This window comes from Mya arenaria, chromosome 4 (assembly GCF_026914265.1).
Source record: "Mya arenaria isolate MELC-2E11 chromosome 4, ASM2691426v1".
In the NCBI taxonomy this organism is placed as follows: domain Eukaryota; kingdom Metazoa; phylum Mollusca; class Bivalvia; order Myida; family Myidae; genus Mya; species Mya arenaria.
In genome coordinates, this window is record NC_069125.1 from 22753920 (window position 1) to 22779588 (window position 25669).

Sequence of the window (25669 nt, forward strand, 5' to 3'; positions counted from 1 at the left end):
GATGTTGAATATACGGGTGTGTTTGGACCCGTATATTCATAAAACTTGCATATCTTGAGTATATGGGATTTGATGTACGTGCGTGTACTAACCCGTACATCAGTGTTATAATAAAAAAAATGAATTCTGTAATTAATTAAGGTCTTTGGGTGTTTAATTTGATAGCATACATGATATGAACGACATTTATACCATTTACTTAAAAAACACTGTTACGTAGAAAAACAGGATGGTGTCAGTAAATATCACCTTTGTAGAAAATTGAATGCTTTAATGGGTTTCGACAGCTTTTGATGAAATTAAAAAGGGTCTGAATGATAACAAATAAATAAATTGGACAATACTGAGTTGATTGACTAACGACTAGTACTTAAACTATTTTGATGGATGTACGGCACCGTACATCTCCGTATATCTTGAGTGTATGGGCATGTACGGTCTCCGTACATGTTGAAAATAGGGAAAATTATGTTCTTCCGTATATTCATCGTGTACGGGATTATACCATTCCCGTACACGCTGAATATACGGGCGTGTACAATTCCCGTATATTATGGATGTACGGAAATATACCAGTTCCCGTACACGCTGAGTATACGGAAAAGTAACATTTCCGTACACTATGGATATACGGAAATGTACTGTTTCCCGTACACCCATGTTATAAAATTGTTTTGAATTTTGTAATCAAGTAAGGTATATTGTTCTTTCATTTGACAGAATATATGATACATGTATGAACAACATTTATACCATTGACTTGCAGAGAAACAGGAATATGTAAGTAAGAGTCACGTTTTGTAGAAATTGTAAATGCTTTTTTGGTTTCACAGCCTTTTATGAAATTAAAGCGACATCTTTATGATACAGAAGAATAAGATTTGACAATGCTGAGTGGTGTTACATTTGACAGCTATATGATACGATCAACATTTATTACATATACCATTGACTTATTCGTTTTTCAGTGTTTCAGAGTAACAGGAGTCGCGTTTTGTAGAAATATTAACGCTTGTATGTGTTTTAACAGCCGTTGAAGAAATTACAATGACATCTATATGGTACAAAATAATTGAATTCGACAATGCTGGGTGGATAATTTCACGGCTAGGGCCCAGGAATGTTTAGTTTCCCGTACATGATGAATATACTGGCGTGTACAAATCCTGTATATTATGGATGTTCGGAAATATACAAGTATATTTCCGTACAAAACGGAAACACGGACATGTTGTGTTTCTCGTGCATGATACGTGTTTAGTTTCCCCGTATATGCTGAATATACCAATGGGGCATATAGGTTATGATTGGAGGGGTTCACTCCTTAATGTTAGGTTATATAAACACATAAGGCTATATCACTTCTAGTAAATCGTAGGAATTAACTAATACATTTTTCAGATAAGTCCACGGACGACTGTTTCAATTTATGGGTGACCGAAGAAATTGGGTGCATACGGTAACTAATATATGTTGTTTTTATATTGAAAGGTGGCACCTAATATATTTAAGAAGTGTCATCACTGTCTTTTTCTCGGGTACTTCTATTGCCTTTTCAATTAGTGCATGTCGCGCGAAGATCATTTGTTTTCATAACCACATGGCCATTGGGTCATAAATCTACGAAACACGAATTATTAAAATTATTAAATAATTTCATCGACAAGCTGCGGAAAATATTATTATCATATTATGCATGAATTGAATAATGATGAATAAATAAATAAATAAATAAATAAATAAATAAATAAATAAATAAATAAATGAATAAAATAAGTAAATAAATATCCAGCAGGTTTATCTAACTTATAATTGTATTCAAACGAATTTATATTATCTGTGACATCTGCTTTGATGAATGCTGATAAAATAAGATCATATCTAAGATAAGGCGTCAAAAGAGACCGATTACTTATTAAACACAACATAAATATTCATTAATTTCAAGTCTTCTTAAAAATTGCATTTTATTAAAATTGCATTAAGTTATAATTTTGAAGAAACCAGATTTGTTTTAATCTTAATTTTATTGAAAATGGCTCTAATTGTTAGCTTAATTTCTTCATAGTTTGATTCCTATTATGAACTTCCTTTTCATTAAAAGCAGTTTACCCTAATCCTCCCATTGGTATGAGGGAGTATGAGGGAGTTGAAATAAAGATGCTCTTTAAAGATTGACAATTCTAACATTTTTTTAAGTTTGGTCTCATCTAATGAAATTGGCATCAACGCCTTCATTTCAGTCATATTATAAGATAACTCACAGTATAACAGATCGTAACTGTTTTGAAAATTGTCGAAATATTTAGTTTTTTTAAAACGTTAGTATTATTGTAACGCTTTTAGCCATAAACATCAATTTTCAAACCTAAATATGAACAATTGTGATCTGATCATTTGTCAGCAGTCTTATATCATTGAATTCCAGAATATTACGCAAAATTGGCTCATTCCAAGACAAAAAAATTGTCAAAACGGTCAATCTGAGAGAGTGCCGTTTTAATACTCATTTATTATTATGGATGTAAAAGAAATGCAGAGGAAGTTAAAATCAATGCAATTGTGTTAATGTCAGTGTTTTGGCTCTCATTATTTGTTTAATCTTTCTCTCAATCATAAAGAACACATTTGTAATAAATATTTAGAAACAAACATATTATACTACTGAAGTGCAGATTGTAAGGGGTCATGGCAGATAACAAAGGGCGACAGATAAGCCACGCCTTATTTGGCCGCTGATTGGTCAGTCGGTAATTGGTTGGCTAGTTTGACTGACAGCCCGCGTTATGTCAATTAGTGACATGATCATTTGCTTTGAAAAACCACATGACCAGTGGGTCATAAAACTATACGAAATACAACTAAAACACACAAATTCTAAATCTTATTAATTAATTCGACAGACTGCAGGAAATTTAATGACCGAATAAAATATCAATTAAAATAATTAAAAATAAATACATATGAAAAATAAATACATATATAAATAGCCAGCTTCCTTATCTCACTAATTATTGTATTTAAACAATTGTGACAACTGTTTTGAAGAATGCTGATAAAATCCGCTTAGATGTCATATATATAATAAGAGGCATCTGTTTAGAAATTAGACTGAATACTTGTTAAAATCAAGAACAATAATTATTAATTTCATGTTTGCATGATTTTCATTGACTCTAACCCATCCATTTGTATGAGGGAGTTGCAATAAAGATGGCCTATCTTTAAAGTTGCACTCTCTTAAGTTTGACAATTTTTACTTATTTACGTTTTGTCTCAGAATCAGCTAAATTTGGCTTTAAGGCCATACAACATCATTTTTTCTTTTTTGCTATGCATATTTATGCGACTATAATAATTTCAATTTACGCTGATATAATAATAATAATAATAATAATAATTATAATAATAATAATAATAAAAATAGAAATAGTAAATAAAACAATTTTAATATTCAGTTTAAATTTTCAAGAAATGCGTTAGTTTCAGCCAATATTTAGCTGCTGGTCATTAAACCAATCAAGAGCGTATAATCAATAGCCAATCGTAACAGCGGGATGCAGAAAGCGCGAGAATCGATATCATCTGTGTCATTACATGAGCCAAATAGCAACAAGGAAGAATACCCAACAATAATGAGGTAAGACTACGAGCTAGCAAATTATAAGATATAATTGTTATTTATTATGCCCCCCTTCGAAGAAGAGGGGTATATTGCTTTGCACAGGCATGTCGGTCGGTCGGTCGGTCGGTCCGTCGGTAGACCAAAGCTTGTCCGAGTGATAACTCAACAATTCCTGGACGTATGGTCGTCAAACTTCACATGAAGGTTGGGTCTGACCAGTAGATGACCCCTATTGATTTTGGGGGTCATCGGGTCAAAGGTCAAGGTCACAGTGACCTTTAATGGTAAAATAATTTTAAAGCTTGTCCGAGTGATAACTCAACAATGCCTGCACCCATGGCCCTCAAACTTGACATGGAGGTTGGGCCTGACCAGTAGATGACCCCTATTGTTTTTGGGGGTCATCAGGCCAAAGGTCAAGGTCACAGTGACCCTGAATGGTAAAAGGTTGTCCGAGTGATAACGTGACAATGCCTGCACCCAAGGCCCTCAAACTTGACTTGGAGGTTGGGCCTGACCAGTAGCTGACCCCTATTGTTTTTTGGGCTCAATGGGTCAAAGGTCAAGGTCACAGTGACCTTGAATGGTAAAAGGTTGTTCGAGTGATAACTCAACAATGCCTGCACCCATGGCCCTCAAACTTGACTTGGAGGTTGGGCCTGACCAGTAGATGACCCCAATTGTTTTTGGGGGTCATTGGGCCAAAGGTCAAGGTCACAGTGACCTTGAATGGTAAAAGGTTGTCAAACTGATAACTCAACAATGCCTGCACCCATGGCCCTCAAACTTGACTTGGAGAATTGGCCTGACCAGGAGATGACCCCTATGGTTTTTGGGGGTCATCTGGCCAAAGGTCAAGGTCACAGTGACCTGGAATGGTAAAAGGTTGTCCGAGTGATAACTCGACAATGCCTGCACCCATGGCCCTCAAACTTGACTTTGAGGTTGGGCCTGGCAAGAAGATGGTCCCTATTGATTTAAGGGGTCATTGGGGCAAAGGTCAAGGTCACAGTGACCTGGAATGGTAAAAGGTTATCCGAGTGATAACTTGACAATGGCTGCACCCATGGCCCTCAAACTTGATTTGGAGGTTGAGCCTGGCCAGAAGATTGTCCGTATTAATTTTAGGGGTCATTGGGCCAAAGGTCAAGGTCACAGTGACCTTGAATGATAAAAGGTTGTCCAAGTGATAACTCAACAATGCCTGCACCCACGGCCCTCAAACTTGACATGGAGGTTGGGCTTGACCAGTAGATGACCCCTATTGATTTTAGGGGTCAAAGGTCAAGGTCACAGTGACATTGAAAGCAAACTCGACAATTCTTGGACCTATGGTTATCAAACTTGACATGAAGGTTGGGCCTGCCCAGTAGATGACCCCTATCCACTTTGGGGGTCATCAGGCCAAGGTCAATGTCACAGTAACCTTTAACGCAAAAAAGTTAACAAATCTTCCCCCACTGATATCTCAACAATGCCTGAACCTATGATCATTAAACTTGACATTGATGTTAAGCCTGACCAGTAGATCACCCTTATTGATTTTAGGATTCATAGAGCCAAAGGTCAAGGTCACAGTGATCTTGAATGGTAAAAGGTTGTCCGAGTGATAACTCAACAATGCCTGAACCCATGGCCTTCAAACTTGACTTGGAGTTGCATCTGACTTGTAGATGACCCCTTATGATTTAAGGGGTCATTGGGTCAAAGGTCAAGGTCACAGTGACCTTGAACGAAAAAAACTTGTTTTGTGATAACTTGACAATGCCTGCACCCATGGCCCTCAAACTTGACATTTAGGTTTCTGGTGACCAGCTGATGACTCTGGATTTTGAGTTCATAGAGTCAAAGGTCATGACGGTCATAACACACTTTATCCTCACACTTTAATGGTCATAATCTTAAAACAGCAACAAATCAGCTGTCATTTCGGTCCATGCATATTTCATTCAATCATATAATCCTGACAACATGGCGCTCAGGGGGGGCATAATGTTTGACAAACATCTCTTGTTTTTTGATGGGACACCGATTATTAGTTAGTTATTATGTCTGTGAACCGTGCATAGGTATTTATAATTCGAACGTGAACCATTGAACAACCGGATAAACTTTAGTGGGTTTGGTATTTTAATTAAGGTACAGCATTGTGAGCTTAAAATATCTTTTAATTAGAATAAATGCACATCAGAATAAAGATGGCAATCTGAAAGGTTTGACATTTTGACATTAGACAATTTTTGGCTCGCTGGTACAATTTTGAGGGGAAACAAAATAATAAATATGTATGCCTTTATGAATTAATACAAGCTATGTATTGAATTTAATTTGATTAAATATTAGTTGGCATACATTGAAATTTTTTCATAGAAATGTCATGTACAACACACTTTATGTTTATGTATTATCATCACATCTGGGAATGGACTGGTTGAATTTTTAAGAGCTGCACTCTCTCAGATTGACCGTTTTGACATAAAATATTTTGTCTCAGATTTAGCTAACTTTTGTATAAATTCCTTCAATTCAAGCACAAAGATCACAGTCAATTGCTAAAAAACTGCCAAAGATTACAGTTTTTAATGCTTTGAGAGTGCATCTTTAACAAGTCTAGACAAATATAGGTTGTGTCACATTTTCTAATGGTTTTTCTATCACGGGGTTTTCTAACTTCATGGTGATGAATTTGCCATTTTGCTGTATTATATCAAATCTGCATTTCAAATGTCTGTATGCCATAAGCTTGTTGTGTCTGTATAATTTCTTTTTTCAGTGACCTGATATCAGTGCGCAATTTTATATGCCTGAAGCCAAGAAATCGCGGAATGGAACTCATATTAGTTGTGTAATGTTTTCTGGATGTTTGTTTTAACAGCCTGTATAAATTGTTGTTTGACAAGACAGTGGAATTTTAATCATACAACATTTTGTTTGAGCAAATGCCACAATGAAATGATTATGTTAAGGCAGATCTAGAATGACATTAATCATTGATTACTCAAACATGATATTTTTAAATCTTATGAATTTATATAAATAGTAGTTTTTCCTATGTCTATAAATAATGTTTTATAAAAAACAGCATGAATTTGTTATTTCTTATCATTCGTGTCTAACACGGTTAAACCCTTTCTTTGTCGCGTATAAGGTCCATACATTCATCCGTGTATGGGGTCCGTATTCCAATCCCGTACATGCTGCGTGTACGGGTCTGTATATCCATCCCTCACACGTTGCGTGTATGGAGTCCTATATCCATCCTGTACACGGGGTCCGTATATTCATCCCGTACACGTTGCGTGTATGGAGTCCTATATCCATCCTGTACACGGGGTCCGTATATCCATCCCTCACACGTTGCGTGTATGGAGTCCTATATCCATCCTGTACACGGGGTCCGTATATTCATCCCGTACACGTTGCGTGTACAGGGTCCGTATATTCATCCTGTACACGTTGCGTTTACGGGCTCCGTTTATTCATCCCATACGTGTTCCGTGTACGGGTCCGTATATCCATCCCGTACACGTTGCGTGTACGGAGTCCTATATCCATCCCGTACACGTTGCGTGTACGGAGTCCTATATCCATCCCGTACATGCTGCGTGTACGGGTCCGTATATCCATCCCGTACACGTTGCGTGTACGGAGTCCTATATCCATCCTGTACACGGGGTCCGTATATCCATCCCGTACACGTTGCGTGTATGGAGTCCTATATCCATCCTGTACACGGGGTCCGTATATCCATCCCTCACACGTTGCGTGTATGGAGTCCTATATCCATCCTGTACACGGGGTCCGTATATTCATCCCGTACACGTTGCGTGTACAGGGTCCGTATATTCATCCTGTACACGTTGCGTGTATGGAGTCCTATATCCATCCTGTACACGGGGTCCGTATATTCATCCCGTACACGTTGCGTGTACAGGGTCCGTATATTCATCCTGTACACGTTGCGTGTACAGGGTCCGTATATTCATCCCATACATGTTCCGTGTACGGGTCCGTATATCCATCCCGTACACGTTGCGTGTACGGAGTCTTATATCCATCCCGTACACGTTGCGTGTACGGAGTCCTATATCCATCCCGTACACGTTGCGTGTACGGGTCCGTATATCCATCCCGTACACGTTGCGTGTACGGAGTCCTATATCCATCCCATACACGTTGCGTGTACAGGGTCCCTATATTCATCCCGTACACTTTGCGTGTACAGGGTCAGTATATTCATCCCGTACACTATGCATGTACGGGGTCCGTATATTCATCCCGTACACGTTGCATGTACGGGGTCCATATATCCATCCCGAACATGCGAGTGTACGGGCTCCATACATCCATACATATATTTTTGGCAAAAAAATGCTATGCTAAAAATATGTATTTCTTTAAAAACACGTGAAAGAAATAAAAAATATTTTTTTATATACAATGATTACTGACCCTTCCATGTTCCACATTATGGCCTGACCCTTCCATGTTCCACATTATGGCCTGACCCTTCCATGTTCCACATTATGGCCTGACCCTTCCATGTTCCACATTATGGACTGACCCTTCCATGTTCCACATTATGGCCTGACCCTTCCATGTTCCACATTATGGCCTGACCCTTCCATGTTCCACATTATGGCCTGACCCTTCCATGTTCCACATTATGGCCTGACCCTTCCATGTTCCACATTATGGCCTGACCCTTCCATATTCCACATTATGGCCTGACCCTTCCATATTCCACCTTATGGCCTGACCCTTCCATGTTCCACATTATGGCCTGACCCTTCCATGTTCCACATTATGGCCTGACCCTTCCATGTTCCACATTATGGCCTGACCCTTCCATGTTCCACATCATGGCCTGACCCTTCCATGTTCCACATTATGGCCTGACCCTTCCATATTCCACATTATGGCCTGACCCTTCCATATTCCACATCATGGCCTGACCCTTCCATGTTCCACATTATGGCCTGACCCTTCCATGTTCCACATTATGGCCTGACCCTTCCATGTTCCACATTATGGCCTGACCCTTCCGTATTCCACATTATGGCCTGACCCTTCCATATTCCACCTTATGGCCTTACCCTTCCATGTTCAACATTATGGCCTGACCCTTCCATGTTCCACATTATGGCCTGACCCTTCCATATTCCACCTTATGGCCTGACCCTTCCATGTTCCACATTATGGCCTGACCCTTCCATGTTCCACATTATGGCCTGACCCTTCCATATTCCACCTTATGGCCTGACCCTTCCATGTTCCACATTATGGCCTGACCCTTCCATGTTCCACATTATGGCCTGACCCTTCCGTGTTCCACATTATGGCCTGACCCTTCCATATTCCACATTATGGCCTGACCCTTCCATATTCCACCTTATGGCCTGACCCTTCCATATTCCACATTATGGCCTGACCCTTCCATGTTCCACATTATGGCCTGACCCTTCCATATTCCACATTATGGCCTGACCCTTCCATATTCCACCTTATGGCCTGACCCTTCCATGTTCCACATTATGGCCTTACCCTTCCATATTGCACATTATGGCATAACCCTTCCATATTCCAAATTATGGCCTCACTCTTCCATATTCCACATTATGGCCTCACTCTTCCATATTCCACATTATGGGCTGACCCTTCCATGTTCCACATTATGGCCTGACCCTTCCATGTTCCACATTATGGCCTGACCCTTCCATATTCCACATTATGGCCTGACCCTTCCATATTCCACCTTATGGCCTGACCCTTCCATATTCCACATTATGGCCTGACCCTTCCATGTTCCACATTATGGCCTGACCCTTCCATATTCCACATTATGGCCTGACCCTTCCATATTCCACCTTATGGCCTGACCCTTCCATGTTCCACATTATGGCCTTACCCTTCCATATTGCACATTATGGCATAACCCTTCCATATTCCAAATTATGGCCTCACTCTTCCATATTCCACATTATGGCCTCACTCTTCCATATTCCACATTATGGCCTGACCCTTCCATGTTCCACATTATGGCCTGACCCTTCCATATTCCACCTTATGGCCTTACCCTTCCATATTCCACATTATGGGCTGACCCTTCCATGTTCCACATTATGGGCTGACCCTTCCATGTTCCACATTATGGCCTGACCCTTCCATGTTCCACATTATGGCCTGACACTTCCATGTTCAACATTATGGCCTGACCCTTCCTTATTCCACATTATGGCCTGACCCTTCCATATTCCACATCATGGCCTGACCCTTCCATATTCCAAATCATGGCCTGACCCTTCCATGTTCCACATTATGGCCTGACCCTTCCATGTTCCACATTATGGCCTGACCTTTCCATGTTCCACATTATGGCCTGACCCTTCCATGTTCCACATTATGGCCTGACCCTTCCATATTCCACATTATGGCCTTACCCTTCCATGTTCCACATTATGGCCTGACCCTTCCATGATCCACATTATGGCCTACACTTCCATGTTCCACATTATGGACTGACCCTTCCATGTTCCACATTATGGCCTGACCCTTCCATGTTCCACATTATAGCCTGACCCTTCCATGTTCCACATCATGGCCTTACCCTTCCATTTTCCACATCATGGCCTTACCCTTCCATGTTCCACATTATGGCCTTACCCTTCCATATTCCACATTATGGCCTGACCCTTCCATGTTCCACATTATGGCCTACACTTCCATGTTCCACATTATGGCCTGACCCTTCCATATTCCACCTTATGGCCTGACCCTTCCATGTTCCACATTATGGCCTTACCCTTCCATATTGCACATTATGGCATAACCCTTCCATATTCCAAATTATGGCCTCACTCTTCCATATTCCACATTATGGCCTCACTCTTCCATATTCCACATTATGGCCTGACCCTTCCATGTTCCACATTATAGCCTGACCCTTCCATGTTCCACATCATGGCCTTACCCTTCCATTTTCCACATCATGGCCTTACCCTTCCATGTTCCACATTATGGCCTTACCCTTCCATATTCCACATTATGGCCTGACCCTTCCATGTTCCACATTATGGCCTACACTTCCATGTTCCACATTATGGCCTGACCCTTCCATATTCCACCTTATGGCCTGACCCTTCCATATTCCAAATTATGGCCTCACTCTTCCATATTCCACATTATGGCCTCACTCTTCCATATTCCACATTATGGCCTTACCCTTCAATGTTCCACATTATGGCCTGACCCTTCCATGTTCCACATTATGGCCTGACCCTTCCATGTTCCACATTATGGCCTGACCCTTCCATGTTCCACATTATGGCCTGACCCTTCCATGTTCCACATTATGGCCTGACCCTTCCATGTTCCACATTATGGCCTGACCCTTCCATAGTCCACATCATGGCCTGACCCTTCCATGTTCCACATTATGGCCTTACCCTTCCATGTTCCACATTGTGTGGCCTGACCCTTCCATATTCCACATCATGGCCTTGCCCTTCCATATTCCACATCATGGCCTGACCCTTCCATATTCCACATCATGGCCTTGCCCTTCCATATTCCACATCATGGCCTTGCCCTTCCATATTCCACATCATGGCCTGACCCTTCCATATTCCACATTATGGCCTGACCCTTCCATATTCCACATTATGGCCTTACCCTTCCATATTCCACATCATGGCCTGACCCTTCCATATTCCACATTATGGCCTGACTCTTCCATATTCCACATTATGGACTGACCCTTCCATGTTCCACATCATTGCCTGACCCTTCCATATTCCACATTATAACCTGACACTTCCATATTCCACATTATGGCCTGACCCTTCCATATTCCACATCATGGCCTGACCCTTCCATGTTCCACATTATGGCCTGACCCTTCCATATTCCACATTATGGCCTGACCCTTCCATATTCCACATCATGGCCTGACCATTCCATATTCCACATTCTGGCCTGACCCTTCCATATTCCACATTATGGCCTGACCCTTCCATATTCCACATTCTGGCCTGACCCTTCCATATTCCACATTATGGCCTGACCATTCCATATTCCACATTCTGGCCTGACCCTTCCATATTCCACATTATGGCCTGACCCTTCCATGTTCCACATCATGGCCTGACCCTTCCATATTCCACATCACATTATGGCCTTACCCTTCCATATTCCACATTATGGCCTGACCCTTCCATGTTCCACATTATGGCCTGACCCTTCCATATTCCACATCATGGACTGACCCTTCCATATTCCACATTATGGACTGACCCTTCCATATTCCACATCATGGCCTGACCCTTCCATGTTCCACATTATGGCCTTACCCTTCCATATTCTGACCCTTCCATCTTCCACATTATGGCCTGACCCTTCCATATTCCACATTATGGCCTGACCCTTCCATATTCCACATTATGGTGTAGAAGAGAAATGTAAAAAACTAAAGAGGAACTTTATTCTCACTAGTGTAACTTAGAAGAGAGAAGAAAGAAAAAGAGAGTCTCTGTTCAAGGAATCTGTTCAGGTTCTGTCGGCAACAGTTCGATTGTGTTCGAATTTATTACTTAAAACAAATCACCCCTTGAAAAGCTAATTTTGGTCTCACATGTTGGTCAGTTTTCAAATTTTACATGTATACATATATCTGAAACTGTTCCTGACGGCTTGCATTTCAGTCAGTTACTGGCAGTACTACACTGTTCACTGCTCTCATGAAGAAGTGTATTGACAGAGATGTTGTGCCCATCTGTAAATACATCCCCAGCAAAAGTAGCCCACCTAGATTTGTGGCTCTCTTGCCCCAGGTAATTCAATATCCTGTTGTTTATTAAGATAAGAGTAAAGTTTTCAGAAAACTGGTGTGTTTATGCCTTGAGGTATTTGATTGCTGTTTTCCAAAATTGCATTTGTTTTTATCCTCACCAGGCGCTTTTTAGTAAGAAAAACTACTGGAATATCATTTTATGGGTGATATAAATTTAGGAAGTCCAGGCATTTAAAGTTAAGCAGTAAGACTTGAAACTATTTTGAAATATTTAATTGGTACATACCAACCCTTTGTACCCTTACAGGAGGAAGAGCTAGATGAACACAAAGTGCAGATTCGCCCACCGGGCTTCCACGTTATATTTCTGCCCTTTGCTGATGACTTCCGCAAAGTCAAGTTTGAACAAACACCTAAAGGTCTTATTAATTTAAATATTGAAGAATGTTAAAGATAATGCATGAACACCTGAAACACATGTTACCAATGAGAATATGCACATTTGTAGGATGACCCATAGCTCTGGCTTAATGTAATAGGTGATTGAACAAGCACTTTGAACAAACTACGGAAAACAGACAAGCATTGATATAGGCAGACAAGCATTGGTACAGATAGACAAGCATTGGTACAGACAGACAAGCATTGGTACAGACAGGCAAGCATTTACAGACAGACAAGCATTGGTAAAGACGGCAAGCATTGGATGAGACAGGCAAGCATTGGTATAGACAGACAAGCAATGGTACAGACAGACAAGCATTGGTACAGACAGACAAGCATTGGTACAGACAGGCAAGCATTGGTACAGGCAAACAAGCATTGGTACTGACAGACAAACATTGGTACAGACAGACAAGCATTGGTACAGACAGACAAGCATTGGTACAGACAGGCAAGCATTGGTACAGGCAGACAAGCAATGGTACAGACAGACAAGCATTGGAAGAGACAGACAAGCATTGGTACAGGCAGACAAACACAAGCATTGGTATAGACAGACAAGCAATGGTACAGACAGACAAGCATTGGAAGAGACAGACAAGCATTGGTATATACAGACAAGCAATGGTACCGACAGACAAGCATTGGAAGAGACAGACAAGCATTGGTACAAACAGACAGGCATTGGTACAGAAAAGCATTGGAAGGGACACACAAGCATTGATACAGAGAGACAAGAATTGGTACAGGCAAGCATTGGTACAGACAGACAGACTAGCATTGGTACAGGCAAGCATTGGTACAGACAGACAGACTAGCATTGGTACAGACAGGCAAGCATTCGTACAGACAGGCAAGCATTCGTACAGACAGACAAGCATTGGTACAGACAGACAAGCATTGGTACAGACAGGCAAGCATTGGTTCAGACAGATTAGCATTGGTAACAAGCATTGGTACAGGCAGACAAGCATAGGTACAGGCAGACAAGCATTGGTACAGGCAGACAAGCATGGGTACTGACAGGCAAGCATTGGTACAGACAAGCATTGGTACAGACAGGTAAGCATTGGTACAGGCAGACAAGCATTGGTTTAGACAGGCAAGTATTGGTACAGACAGCCAAGCATTGGTACTGGCAGACAAGCATTGGTTCAGGCAAGCATTGGTACAGACAGGCAAGCATAGGTACAGGCAGGCAGGCATTGGTACAGACAGCCAAGCATTGGTACTGACATACAAGCATTAATACAGACAGGCAAGCATTGGTACAGACAGACAATCATTGGTACAGACAGACAAGCATTGGTACAGACAAGCATTGATACAGGCAGACAAGCATTTGTACATACCAGCATTGGTACAGGCAAGCATTGATACAGGCAGGCAAGAATTGGTACAGACAGACAATCCTTGGTGCAGACAGACAAGCATTGATATAGGCAGACAAGCATTGGTACAGGCAGACAAGCATTGGTACAGACAGACAAGCATTGGTACAGACAAGCAAGCATTGGTACAGGCAGACAAGCATTGGTACAGGCAGGCAAGCATTGGTAAAGGCAAGCGTTGGTACAGGCAGACAAGCTTTGGTACAGGCAAGCGTCGGTATGGGCAATCATTGGTACAGGCAGATAAGCATTGGTATAGGCAGACAAGCATTGGTACAGGCAGACAAGCATTGGTACAGACAGACAAGCATTGGTACAGACAAGCAAGCATTGGTACAGGCAGACAAGCATTGGTACAGGCAGGCAAGCATTGGTACAGGCAAGCGTTGGTACAGGCAGACAAGCTTTGGTACAGGTAAGCGTCGGTATAGGCAATCATTGGTACAGGCAGATAAGCATTGGTACAGGCAGATAGACATTGGTACAGACAGACAAGCGTTGGTACAGGCAAGCATTGATATAGGCAGACAAGCATTGGTACACCCAAGCATTGGTACAGGCAAGCATTGGTACAGACCAGCACTTGTACTGACAAACATTGGTACAGGCAAGCATTGGTACAGACAAGCATTGGCTCAGGCAGACAGGCATTGGTACAGACAAGCAAACAAGCATTGGTACAGGCAAGGATTGGTACAGGCAAGCACTTTTACAGACCAACATTGGTACAGGCAGACAGGCATTGGTACAGACAAGCAAACAAGCATTGGTACAGACAGACAAGCATTGGTACAGACAAGCATTGGTATTGATACAAACAATCATTGGTGCAGACAGACAAGCATTGGTACAGACCAGAAAACAAGCATTGATACAGACAGACAAGCATTGGTACAGACAAGAAAACAAGCATTGGTACAGACAAACAAGCATTGGTACAGACAAGCATTGGTATTGGTAAAAACAAGCATTGGTACAGACAGACAAGCATTGGTGCAGACAAGCATTGGTACAGACATACAAGCATTGGCACAGACAGACAAGCATTGGTACAGACAAGCATTGGTATTAGCTTGCTGTGAATATTTTTTTGGAGGCTTTCGCATACAAAACATACTCTCTATTTGCAATTAATGAACTTGATGAATGAAGCGGTATTTAAATGCAAAAATGGGTGTAATTATATGATTTCCTCCCTGATTTTAGCCAATGCTGAACAGATTGACGCAGCCAAGAAAGTTCTTAAGAAACTACAGTTTCCCTATACGGCAGAAAGTTTTGAGAACCCTGTACTACAGAAATACTGGCGCAACATAGAGGCACTTGCGTTGGAAAGGGATGCTCCGGAGGAAATGACAGACTATACCTGTATGTTACACGAAGTGACTATAACAAAACGTTTTAAGTTAAATGCTATTTGTATATTTTGGTATCCGTATATATGTGTATTTTTGAAAATACACAGAAATGCAAGTTGCTTTGCATGCATTATTCTTACGACCTGTCACCAATAAAAGTGATTGTTGTTTAGAAACATTCTGTTATAGCCTTTTATTTTACCACAATTGTAAGTATACTTCCTAACAATTTGTATTTATTATCCAAGTTGAAGGTTTTTTCACCAGAAGTGTCAGTTTCACTTTAGTGGAGCTAGTAGCTGTAGAACAGTATCCAGGATCAAGCTAGAGGATGATTTGGTATAAACTTTTGAAGTGAGAGAGAAGTTGTTCACTGAAATTATGACCTACAGAAAAATTCTTGATTTAATGGCACTGTTCCTGAGTTTGTGTAAAGTGTTGATTTCAAGGGTAGGGTCATTCCTAAATCCTATATTCTTTTTTCAGTGAAATAAATTTATCAGTGCTGGCTACTTTTCATGTTTCTATATGTATTTCAGTACCTGATGAAGATAGAATCAAGAAGCGGGCTGGCTCAGCCATTACTGAGTTTAAAGACCTTGTGTTCCCTGCCGACTACAATCCCGGGGCCAAACGGAAGGTGTGTGTATAGAATATTCAGTAGAACAAAATAAATCGGAGTTAAGTTAAAAAAAATTGAATGGTTACCTATTTTGATGAGTTTTTTTAGAGCAAGCAATAGATATTAATCTATACTTGTAAATTTCTGGATATGTGGTTAAGGTGCGAGTAGGAATCAAAATTCTTCTTATATGTTTTGTTATTTTTTTTACTTTTCTATTCTTTGTATGTTTCTAGGCTGGCGGTGTCGCGGGTGACCCTGCAGCCAAGAGAGCCAAGGCTGAACAGGTCGCTGCTGCTGTCGATCTAAAAACTGAGGCTGTTGCCGGCAGGGTAAGGTTTATATTATTTTAGTCAAAATTCCTTCTTAAGGAACATTTTACAATTGATGCACTTTAAGTGTCTGGGCGCATCTGAGTTTGGTTTGTGGTCACCAAGCCTGACAATTGGGTTTTTTCAGGGTTTTCCGGTTTCCCACACAAACTTCAAACTTGACATTTAGGTTGGGGGGTGACCAGTAGATGACCTCTATTGATTTTGAGGTCATAGAGTCAAAGGTCAAGTTCAAACTAATGGTCTGATAACTTTCCTATTTAACCAGGTTTTCAAATAGTGAAGTCTGGTTATTAGAATGACATACATCAATTTGGGCAGGCAACTGGCCGGGCGGGCAGCTTCAAACTCTACAAGGAAACTGAATAACTTAAGTTAGGGTTGACATAACATGACCAAACTTTGTATATAGGAAGAGTTTATTTAGACCTGACATAGGATTGCATTTGGGGCCTGTCACTTTTACTTAAAATAGAAAAACAGTTGAAACTGAATAACTTTAGTTAGGATTGACATATCATGATAAAACTTGGTATTAAGGAAAAGTTTATGGAGACCTTTTATGGGATTGAGTTTGGGCCCCTTGAGTCAAGGTCAGTGTTACTGAAAATAGACAAAGGTTGAAACCGAAAAAACTTAGGGTTGACATACATTATGTACCTTGACTAAACTTGGTATTAAGGAAAAGTTTAAGGAGACCTTTCATTGGATTGCATTTAGGGCCCCTGTGGTTTAGGTCAAGGTCACTGCTACTAAAATTGGTTGAAACTGAATCACTTTAAAAAAAGGTTGACATATCTTGACCAAATTTGGAAATAGGAAGTGTTTATGGAAGACTTCAATAGGATTGCATTTTGGGCCATTAAAGTCAAGTTCAAGGTAAGTGTAACTAAAGTAAGAAAAAAACCCAGGTGAAACTGAATATCACAATGAAGGCTGAAGTTCACCTGTCAATCATTGAAAACCTGGCCCCAATTTCTCTAAAAATCTTAAATGTAACAGGCATAAGTAGCTTATTTCATCAGGCCAAATTTCGTACTTTATCTTTTACTAAATAAAACTAAGTTCATCTTAATTATCTTAAAGATGATTTTTCATTTTAAATCCCAAATTCCTAAAAAATGTTATTATTACACAAATTATACCAAAACAAAGATAATGAGCTTAGCTTGATCCTGTTTTAAGGGACTTAAGAACTTTCGAGAAAGTGGGGCCAGGTTGAAGAATCCTTTTAATTAATATACATATTAGTAGCTAAAAGAGTGATGTCAAAGCCGAGTACATGTATATTAAATATTTGTTTACACTTAGAATTATATCTTTTATAAATGGCTTTTTAAACACAGAATATCTTCTATAAATGGCTTTTTAAACACAGAAATATTTTTCCTTCATTTAGCTGGGGAAGCTGACAGTTGCTGTATTACGAGAGAAAATGAAGCAAGAAAACATCACATCTTCTGGGACCAAGAAGGCAGATCTCATTGACACCATTTGTGCCCACTACGATGTTGGCATGTAAAATGAAAGTTGTTACACAAGAAAAAAACAAAAAGATTTGAAGCAGATGTCATGAATATCTGTTGTCCAGAGTTAGTCAGTTTCTAGTATGAGAAATTGTATAGTGCCAGAGATGAACACAGTGAGAATTATGACAGTTAGCTTCAGTAAAGTGTGGGATACTAAGTTTTGCATACATGTTTTCATGTTGAGCAGAAAGTGCTTAAGGTGAGCTATTGTGATCACTCTCTGTCTGACGTCTGGCCTGAACACTTTTTGCATCAAATGACATCTCAGAAACCACAGGGCCGAGTTTGATCCAACTTTGAAACATCCTCATATTGATCCCTTTTAGATTTGTTCAAAATGGTTCCAGCCTATGGGACCATAGGGCTTTAACTAGAATTTTTTTTAGTCTTTTTTTTCTCATGAACCGTTTTTGCAAGAGCTTAGATTTTTGTATAGATACTATAGTGCTTTGCCAAGTGGTCCTCTACATAATTTGTTCAAATGGTAACCTCGGGGTCAATACTGGCACCATCCTGGAGGCCAATTGTTTTATATACATGTAGGAAAATCTTCGAAAACTTCTTATCAACCACAATGGCTCTAGCGAATACAAAAGGCCTCTACCAAGTTTGTTCAATTGGGTAATTTGTTCTATACAAACTTACATAGGAAAAACTAAACTAAAAAATAAATAAAATAAATATTGTTATAATAATGAGGAATTCATTTTGTTCATATTTTTGTGCTTAAAAAATGAAGTAAGTTTCTTTAATGTTTGAAACTAAAGCTGCATGATAGAAAACATCCTATTTTCAATTTTAGCAATATGGAAGTTCTGGCACACTTTAGTTATAATTTGTTGGACTGCTTTAACTCGACCTGTTAGATGAGCCTGGCCAGTGGGGGAAAGACAATGAAGAATCTCCCCTAATGGAGATTTTATTTTATAAGATAGTTTGATCATTTCATCCCTGCCTCTTTTCAGCTATTTTCGTCTGTAGTTAAAATTACTTCGTATAAAATGATTAATCAAAACAGACTCAGTCTGGTACAATGAATAACATACTGTGTCAAGTGGGCGTGTCGGTTTAGACGTCACTGCTTTGATAGCTCTAGCTTATCCAATAGAAGCTGCAATTTTTCTTGGATTATCATGAATCTTGGTCAGAATGTTCATCATGAGTTTTGAAGTACATGTATCCTATAGCAATTTATCGGCAAATAAGTCTAATTCAGCCAAAAAAGCAGTGAGCGGTATAGGGCCATTGTGGCCCTCTTGTTCATGTTTTCTTGTAGTTTCTATATGTGATCAAATGTTTTGTTATTCATTTACATTTTAAACCTGAAATGATTGCATAATGGAAGACGTCATGCATGTAGAAAATGGTAGATAATTGTATGACAGAAAGACATGTAAAATGAAAATTGGATATAATAATGACACTGAATATGGAAGTTTGGTAAAATGAATCCATAAAAGTCAGTATTTCCCTTTAATTTTTAGCTCGACTATTTGAAGAATAGGTGGGCTTTACTACTCGCCCCAGCGTCGGCGTCCGGTTAAAGTTTTAGGGCAAGTTGGGATTTTCACTTATAAGTCCAATACCTTACATTCAATTGATTTAATACTTCACACAGTTGTTCGGGGCCATCACATGATGAGGTTAGATAACTCCATATTATTCTTTACACAGATAATGGCCCCTGATTGACTATGGAACTTAGGTTAAAGTTTTAGGGCAAGTTGGAATATTTATTAATAACTTCTATATCCTTTGTTTAATTGACTTAATACTTCACACAGTTGTTCAGGACCATCACACAATGAGGTTACACAACTCCATATTATCCTAAATACAAGTTATGGCCCCTGATTGACTTAGGTTAAAGTTTTAGGGCAGGTTAAAGTTTTAGGGCAAGTTGGGATTTTCACTTAAAACTCCAATACCATTCATTCAATTGACTTAATACTTTACACAGATGTTCAGAGCCATCACATAATGAGGTTAGATAACTCCATATTTTCTTTAATACAAATTATGGCCCCAGATTGACTATGGAACTTAGGTTAAAGTTTTAGGGCAGGTTGGGATATTGCTTAATAACTTCTATACCCTTCATTCAATTGACTTAATACTTCACACAATTGTTCAGGACCATCACACAATGAGGTTACATAACTCCATATCCTTCATACAAGTTATGGCCCCTGATTGACGTAGGATAAAGTTTTAGGCAAGTAAAAGTTAAGGGCAAGTTGGGATTTTAATAAAAAAACTTCTATACCGTTCATTAAATGCACTTAATAAAATTCTAATTATTTATGACCATCTTACTACAAGAAACGTAACTCCGTTTTAAGCCTAAATACAAATTATGGCCCTTAAATTTTTTATTTATTTTTTTAATTTCCTTTGAAAGGCATATTTGTATATTCTTAACCACATTTTCATAACGGGAAATCATGTTATTTGAATGACTTGCGTCATTGTTTGGGCGGGCTGGTGGGAGGACAGCATCAAAGTCACCTTATGTATCAAATAATTTTAGTTGGGTTTGACATAAGGAGACCAAACTTGGTATTATGACATCGTTTTTGTATTCTAAGTCAAAGCGGCGTAGTCGAGCGCACTGTCTTACGACAGCTCTTGTTTAAAAAGCAATGCACATTCTTTAAAAGTCTTTATTCGTCTGAACAACCTACTCCTAGACTAATGTAACACATTTGTTCAGCTCTCTATGTTCCATTACTGATATGTTGTTAGCTGATATTAATTGTTCAAATTTGGGTAATCAAAATAAAGACATTGACAGAAACAAATGGGTTAAGAAGCATCTTAATTCCCAACTATATATCTTAAAAAAACTAATCGTACCTCTTGTTTGTATTGAAATGTTAATGTTATTAATTTGTCATATTTGATGCTTTAGGCTGGATTGTTTGCATGCTATGGTGTCGAAGTGTAAGTTGCGGTGTTCATGCATTGTAACTGAAAATTTTGAAATGTAAAAGATAATAGTGTACTGGACTTTGTAAATCGACATACATGTATGCTCTTAAAGATTGAAAACCGAATATGCACAGTGTATACAATGTATGTTTAAGTTAGGCCCCTAATTGACCTGTAACGATGTGCCTTACGTGTAAACTGTAAACAAAGTTAAAAGCATCAAACTAAAATTAAACCCAACACGGTTGTTCCCACTGGAAAGGTGGATTGGCGAGAGACTGAGGCTTGTTCCACTCACACCAGCGTACCGTTTCCTCCTTACTGGCGCCTCACTGGTAATTATTGCAAACACCTTGATATCAAGTTTTTCCTTAATTTCCTAATTTCTGCTGCAATACCTCTATTGGTCACAATGTATTTCTTCACATAGAAATCAATGCCTTGTTCTAGCAGTTCTTTGTCAGAAGGAAGCAAGAGAAAGATGAAGCATGACATCAATGTCGCCGCAAAACTGTTTCAATGTTGAGGTCTGATTAACATTAAGATTACATTTATAAAGTACACAGTTGAGACAGATACACATTATATGTTATCTACGTGTTCCAATACCTTCCTACGTATTCGCCTATCTAATCTGCGCTTCTATACTATATATGTATTCTGCGTTTTATGTATTGTCCAACGCCAAGGTACTAAGGCACAGGACGGGTCGAACTCGTATGGATGAAGGGAAAACGTAACACAAGCTTTGAATGAAAAGTGTTTTTACGAAATGTCCTAAAATAAAACATAAGAGTTAATAGCATGTGTATAATAACATTTCCCAAAATACAAAATGTACATTTATCTGGGTGGACAAACCGCCACGAGGAGAATCCTCGGCCAAAATATTCTGCGTTTTATATCAAAAACCTGTAATTGATTATTATTAAACTTATAAAATAATAACCAATAGTACGGACACCAAAGCATTTTCCAACATATAGCATTATAATATGGAACTTAAACACATATTTTATAACGAATACAACCGTTAAAATTATCGAGGCAATTAAAAATAGTTTATTAACGTTTTACCGAAAGCAAAATAAAAATAAAGAATGAAAAAACTAGTCGGCTACAAATAATGAATATGGAGTTATGAAAATTCCCTTTGGAGCAGTTTTGATCTTGAAGTAGACAACACTGCTTTTCTCGTTGTGCTCTAAAACTCACTTGTAGTAAGAAACCACCCTCTTGAATATTTGCGCAACTCATTTGAGATGGAGCCCATAACACCTTTAATGGCCATTCACACAGTGTTTTCACATTGTTCCGCTTTGTAGCTGCAATGGTAGTTCTGCTCTGACTGTAAAATCCGTGTATGTGAATGGTGCAATAATGACAAATAACACTAAGATTGTCGAAATAATATACACTATTTAATTATATTTAAAAAAGAATTACCTTCTACTCCGAAACCATGGCAACATAGAAATGAAATTAACAACATTTAACAAATAAGCATGGTCATATTCTCTTGTTTCTCACTCTAGTTAGGCCTAAAAAAAATATGTCCGTTTCGGGTAACCCGACCCTACCTATAAAAATGCACCGACCCTAACTATTTTTTTCCGTTTCTGAGCAAAAAATATTCGTTAGCGAATAGACAGTTACGAAGGGTGGATAAATGCAGATTTTAATCAGAATTATTGTTTATATGATAAAACAAAGTCAGGTAATGACAGTAATGTAGAAAAGACTGCCATGTGCAAGAAAACACTCTGAACTTACGACAGATTTTGAAAAAAAAATCCCTACCTACCCTACCTAGAAATTTGGGGAAGGTTACCCTAAACAAACATATTTTTTTTTGGCCTTAGACAAATAATTCAATTTTCGAGGTAAACAGAATGGGTTTACCGAATACCTCTTGATCATTTTAGACATATTGCATTTAAGTCATAGTCAGTCACAGCTACATGTAAATCAAATGGTAACTGCTTTAAAGTTCATATATAGTTGTCTAAAGTCAAGACAAAGTATAATCAATAAGTTAATATTGTATGAACTATTTTTTAACAAAACAACAAATATGTGGTAGTGGTACACATGTTACACCGAATGCTCTTGATTAGTCATCAAAGATTTCTTCATCATTGTTTTTATTGTATCTATATTTGTCCAGTCTCGTTTTCTTGCCATTCTCAACGGTATAAAAATCCGATCCTTTCCGATTGTAACAAGTCAGTTTTGGAGTTGGCATTTCTATGACAACAACCCTCATGACCTTTCCAGTGTTTGCCGACACTTGTTTCAGTTTTGCCGCGATTTCTGTTCCGCTGCAGACGATAATGTTGCCATCTGGGTCAAGGTCGAGGCTCGTGATTGGCTGATCGAAAGCAAGGTCGATCATGACGACACCGTTCGGTGTGAATGAGTACAACTTATTGGGCTTGTTCGCTGAGACGTATATTCGTTTCCTCTTTAAATCGACGACGACGTTTTCAACGAGAAGCTGAAATGTATGCAAACATGTACATTATGGATAAACAGGTACATGACTTTATAAATGAAACCTGTGAGAACTGTTTTGAAATTAACTCATCATAATGCAAAATATCTATAGGTCATGAACAACTGGTAAAATTCCATTATTATACTGACAATGCATTTTTTTTAAATGAATGTAGTGAATCGTACCTGTGTTGACCAGAAGTCTGTCTCGCGGACGCGCAGACTGACACTGTAATAGAACAGCTGTTTCGTGACTCCCTCGTGCGTCATCGTGCCAAAATAGTTGCACGTGCTAATGGCGAATTCCCGTTTGCTGTATTTCGCTACGATTGCGTTCCGAATATCGCATTTGACGCTGTGGTTAAGCTCAAACTTGAGGGGCTTCTTCTTTCTTTGCGCTGTATACAGATAAAATTCAATGAAGCCTCCGTTTGGGAAAGTTATTGCAAGATTGTTGGAATCAAGTGCTATGACATGTTTAGGGTCACGTTTAAGTTCCGATGTATGTATTTCTTCCATTTTTTCAGTGCTTATGAGAGAGAGGGTGTAAGAAAACCAAGTTCTGTTTTTAACTTCAAAGATCAGAGCCAGCTTTTTGTCCATGTATGTTGCAGAGATACATTGCCTTGTTATGTTCGGATCTGACTTTTTCAGGTGACATGTTTTCACTAACTCCAGGTTCAGATCGTCTACGCTTTCTTCGCGACGCGCAAACAAGAGCGGTGGAAGTTCCGCAAGATCTGGTTTAATGTTCTCAACAAATACATCCCCAAGACGCTCAGTTGCGTTTACGACTGATTCAGTGGCGTCGTCCAATTTAAGCTGTATGGTTGTACAAGTAAGGTTATCCTTTTCCACCTTAATTAAGTCATCGTATTCCTGCAACTGAGCTTTAAGGCGATGAAAAGTGAAAAACACCTGCGTGTACGTCCCGTGTTCAAGAACAGTCTCTAAGGCGGCTGTGGACGCTTCTATGGCTACTAGGAGCTGCTTGTATCGGAAGGCCCTTTCCGAGTTCCGGTTGCTGTACTCGTCTTGGAAGGATTGGATTTTCTCGTCGACCGCTTCTTCCAGGTATTGAAACAGGCGAAGCACCTTGGCTTTCATAGACTGGATTAGCTTCGGTATTTCTTCAGATTCTCGCTTAATACCATAGTTATTTGTTCTTATCGCATCTACCATATCACCAAGTGCTTTTTGTAGCCCTTTCATATTGTCTTTCAGCTGTTTTGGCTTTTCACCTTGCTTAAGCTGAACACCAAGGTCGTCAAGTTCTGTTAGAATATCGCATGCTTTATGCTTCGCGACGGTACAATCGCTACAAACTAATACATCATGATTGGCGCAGTAAAACCGTGCATATTGCGTTTGATGATGCATACATATATTATGCTTATCAAATGATTTTGAAATTGCATGGCCACTAGTGACTTGGTCCAATCCAACTATATTATGACGCATAAGAAGTTTCATCTTCATATGATTATCGACGCATTCAGAACATTGAAAATCCTCGCAATCTTGACAGTACGCTGTAGCCTCCACGGCACGGCCGCTCGCCGTGCACGACCCGCAACATTGCACAAAACTGACACCCTTTCGGCCGTGCGCAATGTTGTTTGTGCGGCTTCGCGGAGTGGCGACCTCCAGATGCGGTAACAGGAAGTGGTTGAGAGGGAAATCCTTCACCATTTCGTGAGGATGCTTGAGGACATCAGGCGGCACGGATGGGCGCTCACAAACAGGACACGGAACCTTGTCCAATTTCCCGTCACGCATAGACGCCTTAAGATCAGTGATATGAAACTTTAAACACGGTTCGCAAAATGTGTGGAGGCACGCCAACGCACGTGGTGTCTCGAACGTATCCAAACATAACGGACACTTCAGTACGTCGTCCCCACCTGGGCGTTGAATATCGTCTATGACGTTGCTGGGTTTTCCACGTTTTGCCATTCCACTAATCTGTTTTTTTCCCCTGATATTTCTTCTTTAATTTAAAGAGTATCGATCTTAAATGGTTTAGTTATTGTTCTTCTTTTGTTTTCGCTCTTAGTGTCAAGCACTTTAAATATTATTGAAAGAAAAGTGAAATTTGAACTATGTATCGGATTGCATTCCAAAAGTTCTGAAGAGTTTAGATTAGACTTGCA

General features: G+C 39.5%; 2 protein-coding genes across 5 annotated transcripts in view; one reads left to right on the forward strand and one right to left on the reverse strand.

The window, feature by feature from the left end:
- Positions 1–20257, forward strand: part of LOC128231251 (X-ray repair cross-complementing protein 5-like) — a 66563-nt gene extending 46306 nt beyond the window's left edge. For all 4 annotated transcript variants that reach the window (XM_052943814.1, XM_052943815.1, XM_052943817.1 and 1 more), the window contains 6 exons: positions 12325–12453; positions 12721–12832; positions 15455–15616; positions 16146–16246; positions 16465–16560; positions 17960–20257. In XM_052943814.1, the coding sequence (XP_052799774.1) occupies positions 12325–12453; positions 12721–12832; positions 15455–15616; positions 16146–16246; positions 16465–16560; positions 17960–18082 (723 nt within the window). In that variant the 3' untranslated portion in view covers positions 18083–20257. The remainder of the gene's footprint in view (positions 1–12324; positions 12454–12720; positions 12833–15454; positions 15617–16145; positions 16247–16464; positions 16561–17959) is intronic.
- A 1426-nt stretch (positions 20258–21683) lies between these two features.
- Positions 21684–25571, reverse strand: LOC128230153 (uncharacterized). The gene is made up of 2 exons (XM_052942197.1): positions 23703–25571; positions 21684–23517 (listed from the first exon to the last, which is right to left on the reverse strand). Exons 1-2 carry the CDS (start codon positions 25470–25472, stop codon positions 23134–23136), a joined length of 2154 nt encoding a protein of 717 aa, XP_052798157.1. The 5' UTR covers positions 25473–25571; the 3' UTR covers positions 21684–23133.
- Between the last annotated feature and the right edge of the window lie 98 nt (positions 25572–25669).

Excerpts from the sequence above, each read along its gene's own strand:
- LOC128230153 (XM_052942197.1), bottom strand. The coding sequence starts at position 25,472 with ATGGCAAAACGTGGAAAACCCAGCAACGTCATAGACGATATTCAACGC. Across the intron at positions 23,518-23,702 it reads CAGACTTCTGGTCAACACAG|CTTCTCGTTGAAAACGTCGT; the intron begins GTACGATTCACT and ends CATACATTTCAG.